The 17,393-nt window shown below is 43.3% G+C and overlaps 1 protein-coding gene across 6 annotated transcripts in view; it reads right to left on the reverse strand.

The window, feature by feature from the left end:
• Sema2a (Semaphorin 2a) overlaps positions 1-17,393 on the reverse strand; it is a 268,372-nt gene that overhangs the window by 173,985 nt on the left and 76,994 nt on the right. For 3 of the 6 annotated variants that reach the window (XM_043422283.1, XM_043422284.1, XM_043422287.1), the window contains one exon: positions 7,961-8,026. The exons of 2 other annotated variants lie outside the window; for them this stretch is intronic. In XM_043422283.1, coding sequence (XP_043278218.1) covers positions 7,961-8,026 — 66 coding nt within the window. Of the gene's footprint in view, positions 1-7,370; positions 7,397-7,960; positions 8,027-17,393 lie in introns of those variants that run through there. One more of the 6 variants, XM_043422288.1, reaches the window with a different exon arrangement.

Raw genomic sequence — 17,393 nt, forward strand, 5'->3', positions numbered from 1 at the left:
TTTAGCCATAATACGAGACCGTGCAGAACACCATTCAACAATTTGTACGTCTAACAGAGCAGCTGACAATCTGTGTGCAAAACATCTTCATTCACTATTTCACTGAATAATCTCAATGAAACGTCAGACATTCGAAATGAAAAAAAAATTCATCGAGCTCTGCACATTTACAAGTGATTCGAGTTTATCCATATAAAAACATTGGACCATTTTATTTCAGAGCAGGCAGCTCGACCCCAATTCAGCGCAATCCTGAGTCCAATTGCTACAATCGTGAATCGAATTTTGACCGTCTGCGAGTTTCTTTTAAATTTCGCTATTTCGGTTGCGTCTTTGATGCTTTTAAAATACAAACCGTTGCGCACGTAATTGTTGCCCGAAACAAATGCAGTTGCGATAGCCAGTCAGAATGAATTATTGAAAATTTTTATCCATTTCGAGTTATTTTTTGTCAGTAGAATGGCTCAAAGATTTAAGCACTTAAGAATGCAAGTTATTCGCAAAAGAATCATCGACTTTTTGAATTTACAATATTTTCAATCTTTCTTATGGCATTGAAGTCAGTAAAAGAATGACGTCACTATCCTTCGCATCATATTTTTGTAGTTTCTCTTCTATTATAAAAACAGCTCGTGCTCCTGCATCACATCGAGGTTTCAACTCGCGCGGTCAAGCTTCGCATCTCCGGAAATAATGGTACGAGAATATTCTATTGGACGTTGCATACTGTTTTAGATTGCATCGCATATGGGCTTTCAACTTGTTCAGAGGAATGGACGCTGACAGGATAAAGCCAGAAATAAAGTTCTGGTATTGATCTTCAAAATCGTGATAAATTCGGCTGGATATGAAGCGACTTACAAAAGTAAATTTTCGTTCCCTTAACGCCTAAACTCAGTTTTCATTTTCATTTGGATGATGAAACTCCGTAAATTGGGCGTCAATTTAATTCGAATTGATAATTGAAAGATTCGGCCAATACGAACTCATCGTTGCATTTAATTTGCCCTTAAACCATCGGGCGAAGCGAGAGTTGGTAGAGGACGAATGAGAAAAGTTGTTTGAATTATTGAATAAGTTGAAATGGTAGTTTGAATATCATACAATAAATGAGAGCGTCGAAAAAGCTGTCGCGGAGGAGAGACGAAACGTGAGAAAAGTTGACTCGCGAATTCTTCAATAATTTTATTTATATATACGTCAAGGAAATTAGATTTTCCCCTTGAATGTTTAGACACGAAATAACTGCTTTGTATTCTATTTTACAGCGTCAAAGCAAAAGAGGAAACAAAAGGACAGGAGAAGGCGGAAAAGTAGATAGAGCAGACAGGAAGTGAAGGAAAAACACGAGGAAGGGAAAATGAAGATTCGAAAGTTCACGAAGGATGAAGGTTCGGAGCAAACGAGAGGATACGTTTAAAGAGCGAATCTTTGTAGAAGGAAATCGGCCGTCACGCCTGACTGAGGAAACTGGGGTGTTCTCGTGCAGTAAACGTAGAGAAAGCGCACCCCAGTGCCTCGTTCTCGAGGAGTCAATTCCGACGTCTTGTATCGCGTATCACAGTGTGTGAGAGCAACGACGGAAAGCACCTTTCATCGAGTTCCGGAAATGTTGAATCTACAACATATCTCTGGAACAACAAGCAAGTTTCAAGAGAGCTCGTATACACGCGAATACTACATATTCATGGAAGAAATACACCGAGATTTATAAACGTTTATCGAAACTGGTAACAACGGCTCGACCAAAACCGTCGCTTTAATACGGATGAGGCAATTTTTTCCTGAATCGCGTCTTTCGGCAGATTTTTCGCTCCTTTTATGGACTATAAACGCTTTGGAACCGCGACGAGTTAATTTCAAAAAAAAAATTGGCGAAGATCATTTGGGGAAACGAAAAGAAGCCATTTCATCGAGAATTGATACAGAAAAACTGAAATCTTTTACCAAAACGCCAAACTTCGTTGGGTATCCGGTTCCAGCTTCCAGAAAATGTAGAAACATTGAAATACAGTTTCTTATGGGAAATTCAACGGCTTATGAAAATAATCGTGGAAATGTGGAGGTCCGAATCGTATGAAACCAGGTTTCGCAGTTCGAAATCCCTGAATAAAAAAATGGTAATAAATAACTAGTATTAATTGAAGAGATTACGTAAACGAAGAAGATTACACGATTGCGTCGCCTGCGTTTACACGCCTGCATGGCGCGTAAACGACGGGATTGAACGAGGCTCGAGGGTCGAGGCTTTTTTCAGGGATTCAAAAATTAGCGTGGCCAAACCGCTTTCCAAATCCCGACAATGAGGGTTCGTCGAAACAATAAGCCATGGGGGTGAGTGCTTACGAAGATCGAACATTCCGAAGGGTGAGTCGAGCAGGGGATCGTTCGGTGAGACTAGGCAGTCCAACGCATTTCGTAGAGTATCACAAATTGAAGAATGTCAGCGATTCGAAAATGTTATGACGTCGCACGGGATCGGCTCGTTCAGATAATTCGTGAACTTAATTCTCCCAAAAAGTGGACCGACTTCGGCGAGTTGGTTTTCGAGTTCTTCAACAGTGCACGTGCAAACGGACAAAACATTTTGTCTTCCGTAAATTTACAGTGAAGGTAAATCATATTTGAATATTTTAATGGCAACTCAACAGCGGAGGATCGGGATAAGGCAAGTGGGAAAATCCTAAATCGATTGAGAGTGGAGTATCGAGCGAAAGTGAGCATTAACTCATGTGTAACGAGGCTCAAAGCTCCGAACTAGTCCGAACGAGAATTCGATTCGTGATATTTCTCGGCTTCAATTCCATTGAATTGAAACATTTTCATATATCGGATTTCCAAATAAAAAAAAAAAAACGAGAAAAAAAATGCCAATGTTTGTGGAACTACGTTAGCGATGATTTTGTTTTATTCTTTCACGTGTTCACGATCGTCAAGTGGAAGCAGCACCAATCACGATTCAGCCTTTGAAAAGTGAGAAGCACACGTTTGCATATTGAACTCTTTCAGGAGGTGTGTGTGTGTGTGTGTGCGTTCTTTTAAATCTGTATGCGTCTCTCTCTGTGCCATTTTATTCTAGTCTTGCCATGTATTTCCCCATACTCGTTCCCGCAGCCTACACATCCCCTGTTTTTTGGCATTCACGCCAACAACAGATCACAACATATAGTTATTCCCATGAAACAATACGCTGAATCGATTTCACATTCGTACACCGAAGCGAAGCTACGAGGTGGGGAATTCACGAGTACGCGCGAGAGAGAAAAAGAGAGAAAGCATGCTCGGAACGAAACACGAGATTTGCGTGAAATAACGGTGTTGTTCCGAGGATACAAATGCATCGGTAATGTTGGAAACATGAGAGACCATGGAGAATGTGAACAGCCTCGAAACGTAGCGTGCATGTGCTTTAAATATATTATGCGAATAATTTTGTTGAATACATGAAATTTCTATGAAGACTGTTAAGAACGAAGTTGTGGTGAGTGAAAAGAGGGTAATTGTTGAGATATGCATCGCCGCATTTTATGAAGAAACTTGAAAAAAAAGGAATTTTATTTATAAATAGAGGATCGTACTAGAAGAGTGTTTCCAATGGACGCAATCTTGGCAGCATCTCTGCTCTCCCCTGTAAATTCGATTTCGGTCAATCTACTTTAATTCATCCAGGATTGGTAACGGGGAACAGAAATTCAACAATCGCATGTAAATGTCATCAATTAAGGAATTCTTGGAGCAAGCAATATTTTTTATGCTGATAGATTCTGTTTTCCAACAACGAATAATTTTTCTTTCACATATATTTGTAAAAGCGTCCCTTGCCGAGGTAGAGAACGCCGGGTTTGTGAATACATTCGTCGTCCGCGCACCACTCTGTATTTCTCATCTCCTCTCTGGCTCGCCTTCCTCGTAACAAGGATAACCTAATTTCGCGAAATTATTTCGAGGCACGAGCTCGTTCTTGACGCCTGCCTTCCAACCCCTGCACTTCCTGGAGCGCAAAGCAAATGAAATATCCCTCTCAAGCTTGATATGCATCAAAACACTTTTCCACGACGAGCGCCTCCGGACGATTGTCAGTTCTCCGCATCCCTTGCGTCCACACACACGCGCGCAGACACACAATTATGGAAAAGTTATATTTTAAAAAAAGTCGTTTTTGACGAAAAAACGAAATTGAGCCGTTTTGAAGTACGTCAGAAGCGTCGACTCCCAGATGCGCGATGCAAATGCACTTTTCTCGCGACTCGCTTCACAGTTTCGACGCTCAACCGTGAGGCCTACGCGCAACGTGTTCGTCGTCGACGAAATAATCTCACGATCATCCGGACTCCACCATCATCGTCGGGCCTGATTGAGGCCGCCGCTTCGCGACCCGCGAAACCTCCGCTCCGATCGCGTGTGCACATGTGTGATCAGCCCGCTGCATGTGCGTGCGTCACTTAAGCCCTTTGCACGCGGCTGTTGTTTTCCGTGCTGGATAACATGCGTGCGCTTTCCGAAAGTCCATCACGCACGGTACTAGCACGAAAAATAGCATCATTTGCACGAGGTTTGATGCACGCTTTCCCACGCGAGGTCAATCCCCGGCCGCGAGCCTCTACCGGAGAAACTGAGCTTTAGATGAAGCTCGGTAGATCCACTGACCTGGTTCATTAATTTATAACTCGTTTCCAAAGGTCAACCACACTTTGAACAATCACGCGAAACGGTTGCGCGAATTAACGTTTTACTGCCATCGGGAACATCTTCCGGAGGAATTTTGTTAACGCATTTGTTTGTGGGAACAATTTTGGAGCATTTTTTTCAGTACTCGGGTATACTGAGCCTAAAATCAAGGAAGAGATGAGTCACAACGAGAGTGAAAAACGCGTGAAAATTCTGGCTGAACCTGCAATTGCATGTAAGAAGCTTGACGGTCCGTTTATTTCCATTTCATTTGCGTTTTTTTCATCCTCGAAAACACTGACGATGGATACGAGCTGGTCTTAGATCACGAGGTGGGTAGATTCTGAAATAATTTCATGCACTCGTAAAAATACAGATTCCTCGAATTATTCGTTATCCATTTAACTCGTTTAACTTTTTTTCTGCATATTTAATTTTGTTGAATAAACCATTATTCATTATTTTCAAACTTTCAATTAACAGCGCTCGATTGTTTTCGGTGTCGCTTCGCTGATTCGAGTGAAATCGTCCGGATACCGATATTTTTCGTTTCGTCGTCTCTTCACCTTGCGGTTGGCACTCTTTTAAATTTAATTTAAATTGGCACTCTAATTGAATAAATCCACTGAAAAAATAACGAATTTTGTTAAAAGGAAAAATGGTGGTTTGTCTTCTCTCCTGGATGATAATTTTTTCATATTTTATCGTGAATGATCAAAAATTTCCGACAGTTTAGCTGTACGTTGGCCGACCTCAAATCAACAGGTTTTGCCTTGGCAGTGATATCCGAGCGAAACATGTGATTTATTACCGAGACAATCAACACGACTTCAGCTCAGATACGTTGATTCTGTGAAAGAATTTGCCGGAATTTCTGGACAAAAAATGTGTTACGTTGGTGTTGGACAGCCATCGATAATTGAGAAATTTTTTCAACGAAAATCCACCGTCCTATAAAGCATGCGCTCTTGCCTTCAGTGGAGGTTCCATCAATTTTAATTCGTCCAGTATCCAAGTTTTTTAACCCGAAGCCAGAAAAAAATGTCAATTTTTTTGGCATCGCCTTAATATAGGTGAGTATGTGGATCCGTGAATGCAGCCCGGTATCGGACGGAGCATCCTCGATTTCCAATTAAAACCGGCTGGCGGGTACTTTGTTGAACCGGACGTCGATTCTCTCTCTCCGTCCATTTGGCCTCTCGCTCTCTTTCACTCTTGCATTTTCTCGACAGGCATCATTAATTCGTATTGATCGTGCCATACAACGTGAACGAACGGCTGAGACCGTTCATGGCCTCGGTGTCGGTCGCTCTTCCATCTTAATTAGTGAGGTGCAAGATGCGCGCCCCTTTCCCCTTTATAACTCTTGTTCAATGTACAGCCACGTACGTATAAGTCATGAGTTTGAAACTTGACTATCCGAGCAAGCCAATACTTGACTGCATCACACCGTTTTTCAAGCAACAAATCTCTATCGTATTATTCCCACGGTCATCAACTTTCGTAAACCGACTCATTTTTCATTGCTGATCAACCAAAGAAGGCGGAAACTTTTGTTCCGTCGTGATCAGCTGATTACTGGGTTCTTCGAGGATTCTAATCCCATATGAGATTTAAAATCTCTTGCCACGTGAAGTTCCAACTTCGATGTGATTCAGTAACGACACAACTCATTTCCTCTCCAATACCAATCCCTTGGCCCGCGTTCCAAGTTCTCCGGCGTTTTGTTACCAACTAATTCACGCAGCACAGAGTATTAAAAACAAAAACATAAAACATCGCATCTTTCCTGAATCCAGTGAACTCCGCAATCTGTAATTTGTTCGAGATAATGTAGAAATCTATTCGAACGAAGATTGATCGTGGTTTTAATCGAACAGGAGGATTAATAGTGGAGGGTGGATCGAAGACGTATGGTTCGAACGCGGTAAGCTAAATTAAGGTGAACTACGCTCGCACCTACACGTAGGTTCATAGCCAGACAAATAATGCGCTGTTACGAAGAAAAAAGGTTTTCGGGGCTGTTGGTCTCTCGTTACCGGAAGTTCCAAATTCGGGAAACTTGGAAAATTTGTCTTGAGAAGCTTTGAAAAAAGGTATCGGTAGATTACACGCGCTGTGGGCCGGAAGTCGATGAAGAAAATCTGGACAGTTGGGAAAAATCATTTTTCCATATTCACTTACGACAGAATGAAGATCGAAAAAAAGGTGAGCCCGGGAGGTCACTGGACAAAACATTTTTGGACTCAGCGTAGTGGAAAAACGAAATTTCTAGAAATTTGGCAACTTATTCGGCTCTCCTATGCGTACAGTCAACAAACAATGATTGCCAAATTTTTTTTCCACCACAAGCTCACTTGGAATTTTCGAAATCGAATTAAATTTGCAGCTATCTCTCTCGCACTCACGGTTGCGATACACCGGCTGATCCACCCTCTTAAGGATCTGATATTCGTTGTTGAAATAGCGTTTCGATTATGAAATGACAGGAAAAAATAGGCGACCAGCATAAGTTGTACGATGACTAGAAGTGTTGAGGAATAATTACTTCAGAATTGATTCAATCAATCAATGATTGGTGTATGTTAGAGGAGTGAAAACGTTCGCTTATCTCTCGTTGAGAGGGTGTCACAAGAACGGACGTTCAATATCGAAAATCATTGTTCTGATCGTCATATTAATATACGAAGGGCTCGAGTTACCCGTATATATTCGGCTTGTGGGTGGAGATATGCGATGCTGTTGTGCCGAACGTTGCATGCTGTTGACATGTATAACCCTCGTAATCTCGATGGGGACGCGAAATGCTCGTCACTCAGAGATCAGCGGATAGTGACGAGAGAGAAAGAGTCAAACGATGAGAGAGAGAGGGAGAAGAAATGGTCGCACATGCCACCTCTTTCTGCGCAGAGAATGACAAATAATGTTCGGCCGTTGAATATCCGAGAGAGGGAGGGAGCGAGAGGGCTTAAAAGGAGGGAGCGACGGACACAGCAAACAGCTCGCTTTACGTAATTTTCGAGTGGTGAACGCAGCTCTGTGGAACTGACGTTGATGACTTATCTCGTGGATGCAATGACAAGAGAATTATTCTAATTTGGATCCCCCGAGAACTCGACGCACCTATCCAATTGATCGGGGCTTTTTTCATTCGTGTCTGCGAGTTCTGTTATTGTTGTGAAGCTTCCATGTATCGTAGAAAATAATGTTTCGGAAGAGCGGTTCAATATTCCAGTATCAAAACTCAAAATTATAAATGTTCGATTGACGTATTTTCTGTGCATGTACTTGCCAATTTCGTCGTTTTCGATAAGGAACTTCCAGTCTGAAAAGTCGTCAAGAAAGTTGGAAGTCTCACCTGTAACAGAAAACAGTGCCAAATGATTATTCAGCATCCAACCACGAATTATTGAACAAATTTCGTCGCAATAAATCTCCAGTTTGACAATAAACAATCCTGCCCTGGAAATCCCAGAAAAAACTCTGACATCGAGCACCAAAGCTTCGAATTACCGAATCGTAGCCCCATTTCAATGGCGGTATTCAAGCCGAACATGCTCACCCACGGTCGGCGCTATTTTTGGTCAGAACGTATGCACTTTCTATTAAACGGCCTCCAACCGCTGCGCCATCCACAGAAACGAAGGACGTACGAATAATAATGTATGGACGATGTCCAGACACCAAGTTTCTCTGATGTAGAGAAGCAGATGCAATGTACCGATAAAGGGCTCGATGCGAAAGGCCTTAACCGAGAAACGACACAGGCCAAGAGTAATGCCAGAGACTTTGGGGTCGAAAGCAAATCGAGTTTCCCTACGTTTACACATACACATGAATTCTCATAAGTACACACACACACACACACACACACACACACACACACACACACACACAACATATGAATTCTACGCTGCTGCTGCCGCTGCTACGTGATAGCAGATTCGAACGCATAGATACACGAGTGGACGAGCAGGCCACGCTCATATTCAGCGTTCGGTAACGGCACGGTGACCTCTACAACTTTGATCAGGCTGCAGACCACTGAGTAATCTCGGCCGTAACCGCGTCTGGCACAACCCGCTCCCAGAACGATTATTGGCCAACCGAGCCAACCAGACATTTTTTTTTTTAATGGACGTTCTATTTGGAGAGAAAATCAGGAGGAACGGAGACGCCCAATATTTGACGCACTTCTTTTCGTGAGCTTCCCTCTGATACGTAAATCATGCAGCGACTGCGTCAACACGGAATCCAAAATTTCATGCAAAACTAACGTCGCGTACCATTTCCATCCTCTGCGTTCGGAAGCCTCGTTGAAAGGCGACCTGCTCTGCTTTTGCCTTCAAACCTGTCTGTTTATCAAATTAGTTCTTGCGGTCGCTCGCAACGACACGGCGAACTTATGGGAAACGCTGCTCCGTCAGCGTGTGTGTGTGTGCTTCTCTTGGCAGTACACGGATTGATAGAACGAGAATTAAGCCACATTTTCCGGGATTCGTGACCGCGGATCGATAGTCGAAGATTGAGAGAATTTTTTTTGAATGTCGAGAAATGTAATGAATTTCTGACTGAAGGCGATTTTTGGGGGGATTCGGTACAGCAGCTGCGCAGCTCCACTAGCCAAACGCTAGAATTCCACAGGAGCCGCGTTGCAATAAAACAAAAAATTTAATAGCGGGACACATCCCTCGGCATCGGTTTTCAGAACGAAGGGATTCGGCAACGTGTAATACAATTTTCTTCCAACGATATTTAATCTTGTGCTTTCTGAAATCATGTCAGCAGCTTCGTACACTCGCTCGAAACCCCCGCTACAGAGAATCTCTCGCAGGAGACTCAATGGCCGAGCTCTGCTCGACGCAAAGGGTTGAAAATGAGTTTCGAGCCGCGGCGTGCTACGCTGGATATTCCCAACGAAATTCTGACTTTTCAGAGAGAGAGCAGCGTGTCGTATCTCGACGTTTGGGGGAACGAGCGAGAGATGCTCGTCTCGTTATTCCCGTAGCTGGATTTCTACTCGGCCGAAAAAGGAAAGAGGCAAGTTGCTGTTTTGCTTATTTTGACGTCGAATATACAGCTCGGCATGAGGATCGGTCTGTTGAGCTCGGAATCACGATACTCTCTATATATACAAGTCACCATATTTCCGGAGAAAATTAGAAATATCAAGAGTCGGCGGCTCGTCGAGAAGCCTGTTCTCCGCTTCCTGCGACCGTACTACGAGAAAATTAGGATTTCCTCGGAGGTCTCGGGGCTCCGTGCAACGAAACGAAACCCGACGCAGCCGAGTGAAAAGGGTTGATATAAATTGATCCCTCTCCACTTTCCTCCTTTCCTTCTTAATTAATGAGCACGCAGATACATTACTCTGGACTCGTGGATTATCGTCCCACAACAAAATCCAATATACTGCGTCTTGCCTGGCATACTCGGATTCCCGTTCGTTTCCTTACTGGCTTGACAGAAACGCGCAGATACAATTCTCTTTCAGAACTTTCCCCAAATCGTGTTCCATTTTCGTCTTTAACGAGACTTTGGCACTTCGAGGTAGTGGCTACGTAAAAAACTCGATACGCATCCTTAAGCTTAACTGCATTGTTTTTACCAGTTTGTTTTTTACCATCAAAAATTTGTGTGACAATAATTTATCGTGACAGCAATTTCCCTTGGAATAGTCTGTAAATTTTTCATTGCGGCAATTTTTTTTAATTAATCCCTCGCTCTTATTCATTATCCCTGATGAAAAATATTTTTGGCCTGCCAACCCCAAGTTCTTGTAACCAGTTTTATCGGCAGATATTTACGTTGTAAAACCAACTTTCGCAGTTTTTTATGCACGGAAATGGCTTTCGTGTTAAATCGCCAAGGGAAAATTTACCCTCCACATCGTCGATTTTCACTAATAAAGACAAAAAAACTCAATCTTCTTGAAAAACGAACAGAGTCCGTTTACTTTTACAAGAAAGTATCTTCAAATTACAGAGAATTTGCTGTTCGGCGAATATGCTGGGGAAAGGTGGAAAACTGAAATCAAAAAACAAATTTACACTGAAACGTTGGTGTTTTCAGAGCCGCGAATTCATTTTCTGGGCTTTTTCAATCCGCTCTTACTATGCTCAAAAATTGTTTTAATTATATGCTGCTCGTCGAAATGTTCTCTATACAGACTCTATAAAATTCTTAGAGAAGTCAGACTGTTCCAAGGATTTAAACTTTTCCAAATGAATTTACATTCTCCGAATGCCTCATGGAAAATGTTTGGTGAATCAGATTGCGTTTACCGAAGAGTATTCATTAATTTCTTTCTGCAGATCATGCTTTTTCTCGCTGCTTCCTTCCATAAGGGCGAGAAGCCCTCGCGCATGCGCGCTCCATCAATGAATAATAATCGCTTGGCAATAGACAAAAAAAAGCATGCAAATATCCCCGCCTCGCTTTATCGGGCGTGATGGTTTCTGTCTGCTCTTGACTGCTCTTCCGATTTTTCCTCCTCGTCGCCTAATCGAATTCTTTTTTCCAGCATCTTTATTAATCATTTTTTCGGAAGCGAGCCTCGATTCGTTCTCTTATTAAAGCGAATGCGCACCGAGCACCCCATCCGGCTGCCAGCGAGAGCTGCGCATGCTCGCGTAAATCTCAAAACTATTTGAAAAAACTGTCTTGAAACGGATTACATATTTTCTTATAACTCCTGTGCGACTTGATCCTCGCCACGCCGGATTTACACAGCAGGGCTTGAGTCAGCGTCTTGCGCCGTGTTCGCCAAGATATTCGCGAAGCGGTTGATGAGATAAAAAAATGGCTTTTGCTGGTGTTATTTGATTCCAGTAAAGCTTTTTTGATACAGTCCCGCGCTCTGAATTCTTGATTAAATCGCGCTGGTCCGTTCTTCGAGTCTCGTTTCTAGGACGGTTTCTTGCATCCTCCGTGTTCAACCGGGATGGCTCAGTCGGTTTTAATCTCTCGTCGTCCACATATTCTCTTAATAGCTCAACGCGACTCCCGATGCACCCCGGGGATCTCCCACTTTTTCCAAATAATTGATAAGCGATATTGACTCAACTTCAAAGTCCTCACATCGTGCACGATGCTCCAGACGCTCGTCGAATCTACTCCATTGTTTGCTTTATAGCTCTGTTCAAATTGGGAATATAGTTTTAAAATGCCTCCATTGTGATCGTCCGTGGAGAAGGTGAACCTAGTTTTATTGCCCCTGGAAGATATATCGTTAATAAAAAACTGTAAAAAAAAAAAAAAGGAAAAAAAAGAAAATCGATAGTCCCAGCTGTAGAAATTTTATGGGATCAGGTGATTTTGGGGTTTCAAAGCCCATTTCACAAGTGATAGAACTTATGGCCTATATATCGTGAGGTATAGAGCTAAGAGTAAGATACACAGCAGCCACCGAAGCTCATATATCGGGAAGCTAGAATAGGAAAGCCGGGGGAGAGAGCGAGGGAAAAGAAGCAGTGATCATAAAATTTTACGTCCTACTTGTACAGCGCACCTCCATTAGCGATATCGCTTCAGCTCGCACCTCTCGACCTCGCGACGTTTCTGCTGCTTCTTTCGGTACAGCACAAGAACCCCCTTCACTTGTTTTCAGCGAAGGATCTCGACCCCGAAACACATCCATTGACATTCTCTCCCTCGAACGAGCTTCGATCTATTCTCAGCTCCGAACGGAAAAACGGACATAATTCAGCATGAAATGAGAAGCACACATTATGTTGAGATGTGTGCGCGGGTGTGCGTAGCGGGGACAAAAGTCACGCGGAGTTCATCGAGGCTTTTCTCTCTTTCCTTCTTTTTAAGTACACAATACTCTATGCCCGCACTCGTTTCCGTCACAAGTTCAAAAGCGAAAACGAGAGTGAACTCCGCTCCGGTGTACACGGAGAAATGTGTGGGTTTCCCCTTTGACGCTATTTGGATAAAATACGGAGACCCTTCGCGACCTCCCGATTACTACCCCGTCGTGACTCGTCCTCTTTCACTTTCGTTCTATTTTTTTTTCTCTCTCTCTCTCTCTCTCCCTCTTTTACTCTCTTCACCAAAAAGTGAGAGTTACTCTCGCATTTTTCCCGAGCCACCCTTCTTTATACCAGTGAGAAAGCGTTTCGCACTTTTTCCGCTGTAAAATATCGTAAAAGGCCGCCATCCTGAATACCAGCCAGCCTCCGGTAGTCATTCTTCGAATAGCTCCATGAGGCAAGCCCATTTATTACTCGAGAATGTGGAAACTCCGCCGCGCTCTCGGCCAAGGTCTAGGTAATTTTCTTTTTTATTTTAACATTCAACGCATGTCGTGGCTTTAGAAACTTCGAGTTATACAGTCAAGCTTACTGAAGTATGTCAATTCCCTGTAGTGCGTAACTCGCCTCGGAAATTAGAACTCGACGTTATCAAGAGAAATATCGCGACGAGAACTGTTACGAAAAACTCTATAAATTTCTTCTTAACTATGAAGCACTACCAATAAAAACGGGAAAATAATCGCTTCGACATTAAGAGCCAAGTCTGATTTCCACAGTGACAGTTCCCGTCCGAGCCTTAAACATCGAGCCAGAATAGTACAAATTGTATTGCAAGGGGTTGAGAATATATTTTAGCGAATATATCGCGATCGCCGTGACTGCGAGAGTGGTGCTTGGAAATGCTAACAGTGAAATTTTTCCCCGCAATTCGTCCGGTCGGCATAAAACATTTTTCCGTCGTCCTGCGAGGGGCTGAAAGTTTTTTATTGTAATCGGTCGAACCATGTCGGAGAATTTCAACCCCGAAAATGCGCGCTCAGTTGGGTAACTTGGGAAGCTTTTATTTATACTTGTGCTTCAGGATTGGCTTCAGAAAACGTGGCGTTCGCCATCGACTTCTGACTGGACTTCATCATTATTGGGCGAGTCGTTAATTCTTCATTGTGCCGATTGGTGCCATTGAATTTGAACGGTGTGAATGGGAAGAAATTCCGAAGTGATTCGGAGCTCTGCAAGCCTCGGATACGTTTCAAATCCGTAATCTTTCCGAATAATTTAATTCAGCTTCGAGTGAAAGTTCTTCATGGGTAAATATTCACGAAAACGTAGTACAATTCATGGTGTCCAATCGCACAGGATTTTCTTGAACGTTTCGAATAAAAGCACTCGTGCGATAAATACGGAATGTTCAGGGAGGATTGTGCGAGAGCGAAACTCCGATGCTCCCTCACAAAAAGTAATCTGTCGATAAAACGTACAAATCATTAATGCTCGCTGAATAACAAAATCGTGACTGCGTATAATCAATCGGAGATTACGTGCAAAGCTGTACTATATCCTTCAAATTATATTTGTAACGGAATTTCAAAAAGTTTTTATGCTTTTCGACTGAGTATCAAAACAAAAGAACTTGAAATGAAAGCTGCGTCGGGCTCGGAACGTAATTCGGCTTCCCACGAATATTCCTCGGCTAATCCGATCAACATTTTCAGTTTCGCAATCGCACGTTAATATTCGACAAGCCCGGGATTATATTGCGGCAGAGTGGCAAAGATTTAGCCGTATAAAGCAGCGTCGATGTTTTGCCGAAATGTTTTTTTTTCCTTTCATTTGCTGTTTCATGAAATTCTGCACATACGAACGAGAGGCCATTGAAAAAACGCTTCAGAGCATGGAATCTCGGATCAACCAGATGCTGGTATTTGATAATTCCATTATTACTATTTCACGTGTAAAAAGGCGAGGAAAATATTCCGAGACCTCAAGACTTTTGTCGTTGTAAAACTGAGAGAAAAACCGGCGGATCTGATTTCTTGAAAAAATTTCAATCTCATCAGGACAACATGAAAGCCAAGTTTGTTATCGGAAGCGGCGGGGAGAAGCCCTTACCGAATACCGATCTTTTCCATAACCTCCGGCCTTTGCCTTTTCAAGAGTCTCGCCGCGCCGAGTAGGTGCTCAAGGGCCTCCGAAGAGGCCGCAATATGGAGAAAGGGATAGAAAAAAAATACAGCCTCGCTGATTGTCAGATAAAGGGAGGAAGAAAAAATCCCTTAAGAAAACTCACGATATTTACCCATTGGAAATCAGGCACGACGTCAAAATACAGAATCACCCTAATCATTATTTACCTTAGTTACTTGCGAGTTTTGGGGAACGTTCGAAAGAGGTCCCTCGTCGCCGACCACGGTGACGAAGAGGGGACAGCAATCTTCTCAACCCTCGTTGTATCTCCCGACCGCAGGTTCCGAAAAAGTTTCACTCCCTGTCTATGCGCATACGCATGTGCACTCGAAACTCGCCTGATTTTTACTACGAGGAGTGACGAACCCTCGGAGTCTGATTAACAGCCTGAGTGGGCTCGAGAAAATACCGATTTCGAGGAGCTTCAAACCTAAACAAAACATTTAAACGCATCGTCCCGTTCTGCTCTTTTATCGCTACGACCTGGATGTAAATTCATCCGTAAATATGCTGCGATTCAATGAAAAATGTGAGTGGAAAACTAATGAAAAATCCAGATCATTTCGATCAATACCCCGATGTCCTTGAATCGTCATAAAATAAATTTCTACAATTTATATGCACTGAGAATCAGTAGCAATGTGTTCCCAAGCTTTTCCATGCGACGAATCTCTTTCGATATTTTCTACGAACAAACAAAAAAAGCCTGAATGACTTCTCGAGTGCGATATCTTCTCATTCAGAGCCCCAGACACAAGCCACATGGATTCGGAGTAGCATTGATGCGAACAGATAATATTTTAAAACGAATCCCGATCGATTCGTGTTGGCAAATTCCATTAGCCATTGTTGCAGAAATCAACGAGCTTATATCGAGGAAAAATTAAGCAGTATTGAGCGAATTTCCTGGCGGTGTTGATAGCAATGGCAATGAGTCGATGAGAATAATCGAAAACTGGTTACAAAGCTATTTGAGGCGAATCGAGTTCAATATTGGAGGAGCGTAAGGAAAAAAAAGGTACGGAAATGAGCCGAATTTCGTGACGGAGACGCGACTTGGCTCGCTCGTTTAAACCCTGCATTTTTAATACCGCGATGGCGAGACGCTGCCACAGGGCTGGATGCGAGTATCGATTGTATACGAGAGCGTAAAACAAAGAGACGAAAGTGAGTGAGCAAAATAATTGTCCGATGACCAATAAATCGAAGACACAAATAGAGTGCAACGAGGGAGATTAAATCTTTGTCTCGAAGATCACGAGCGAAATGGCTCATTGGGTAGCGTGTTTGTTCAACTGCGTTACGTCGTGGCCGGACCATTTGTCTTTTAGCCGGAGGCTCGAAGTAGTAGACAGAACGGGTGATACAGAAAAGTGGTAGAATTGCAGGACAGCCTCGAACCAGTGGGGATTGTGAGGGACGATTCGAGCTGTTGAAAAGAAAGGGAAAAGCAAATATCACGATGCCGTGTCTCTTGATCCGCGTTCGCCGGGTCCTTGATCCTTCATCGAAGCGCATGGGAGCGCCGCCTCAGGCTCAGGAAATTGAATAGTACTAGCGAAATTGAAAGGGGAAATTTAGCGCATTCCAGGGCTTTGTTTTCCCATTGGCGCCGGAGCCTTCAATCGAATTCTGGTCGATGAACAAACTCCAAAATATCTTTCAGCTAAATCGACGAAACAAAGTGCTTCGCTGATGGATGACTGAGGCTAGTGGCTCCAGCGGAGGGAAGCTTGGCACGAATTTACGGCGTTGATGTCCCGTGCAACTCCGCACATCATCTTTTTCCCCGATAAGCTCCGAGTTTCTTTATGAGAATGAATCAAAGTTTGCGAGCATCGCGCGTAAACACACTCGTCGTTGCTATAACTTCGCGGCGAGAAAGCAAGATCGTAAGTGCAATCGTATGATCACGTTATGGCACACGATCATGGGATAAAGCCCTTCATCCTTATCGTCCACTTGACGAGGTACGATGAATGAACGTTACTTCGTTATAGCTCGATCCAATTAGGGAATCAAACATCGCATGCGTCGACCACACGCTGGTATTACATCGTTAAAGACAGCCCGCACCAAGTTTCCATGCGGATAAACTGCCTTTATGGATTATCGGGATATCCAACGTGATTCGTCGTAATCTCCTGCTGGAAAACGCCTCGCGATATGACAAAATGTCTGTCAAGAACCTCGTACACGTTGTAGAAACAAACGATCCTTCCCAAGCGGATCTTCGATCCGTGGCTGCTGGAATTGTATTGGCGCACAGAATCGGAATGTTTCTTGACGTTAGTTCCAGCTGTTTCCGATCCTCCAATAAAGAGCTCCGAGACTGGCTACGATCGATCACTGCTGATAGCGCGGAGTAGCGAGCCACTCAAAGTGATTTAGGGTAAGAAGAAGACGCGGGAAAATGTGGTAGGAATAAGGTGTCCGAGGTGGAAAGGATGGTAAATTGTTAAACGGAGAGAGCTTAAGAAAAGGAAAGCCGTTCGTGGAACGATTCGTGTCTTGATGGCGTCAAACGGCTATCCTCGAGCTCACGTTCTCGTCGTATTTTATCGGAATGGAAGCATAATTAGTTAGAATAACGGGGAATAGAGCGGCGGGCCATTATAGAGAACTGGGCGGAAGAAGGAGGAGAGAGAGAGAGAGTCTGGCAAGGAAGAGCTTTGGAGGGAAAAGTTTGGGGCGATAAATGTAAATCAGGCAGCCACGAGACTGGCAATAATTTTGACGAGCTCTCGCCGGCGAAAAACACATTAGAAGCGCATCATTTCG

The sequence above is a fragment of the Venturia canescens genome, chromosome 6 (genome assembly GCF_019457755.1).
Source record: "Venturia canescens isolate UGA chromosome 6, ASM1945775v1, whole genome shotgun sequence".
In the NCBI taxonomy this organism is placed as follows: Eukaryota; Metazoa; Arthropoda; class Insecta; order Hymenoptera; family Ichneumonidae; genus Venturia; species Venturia canescens.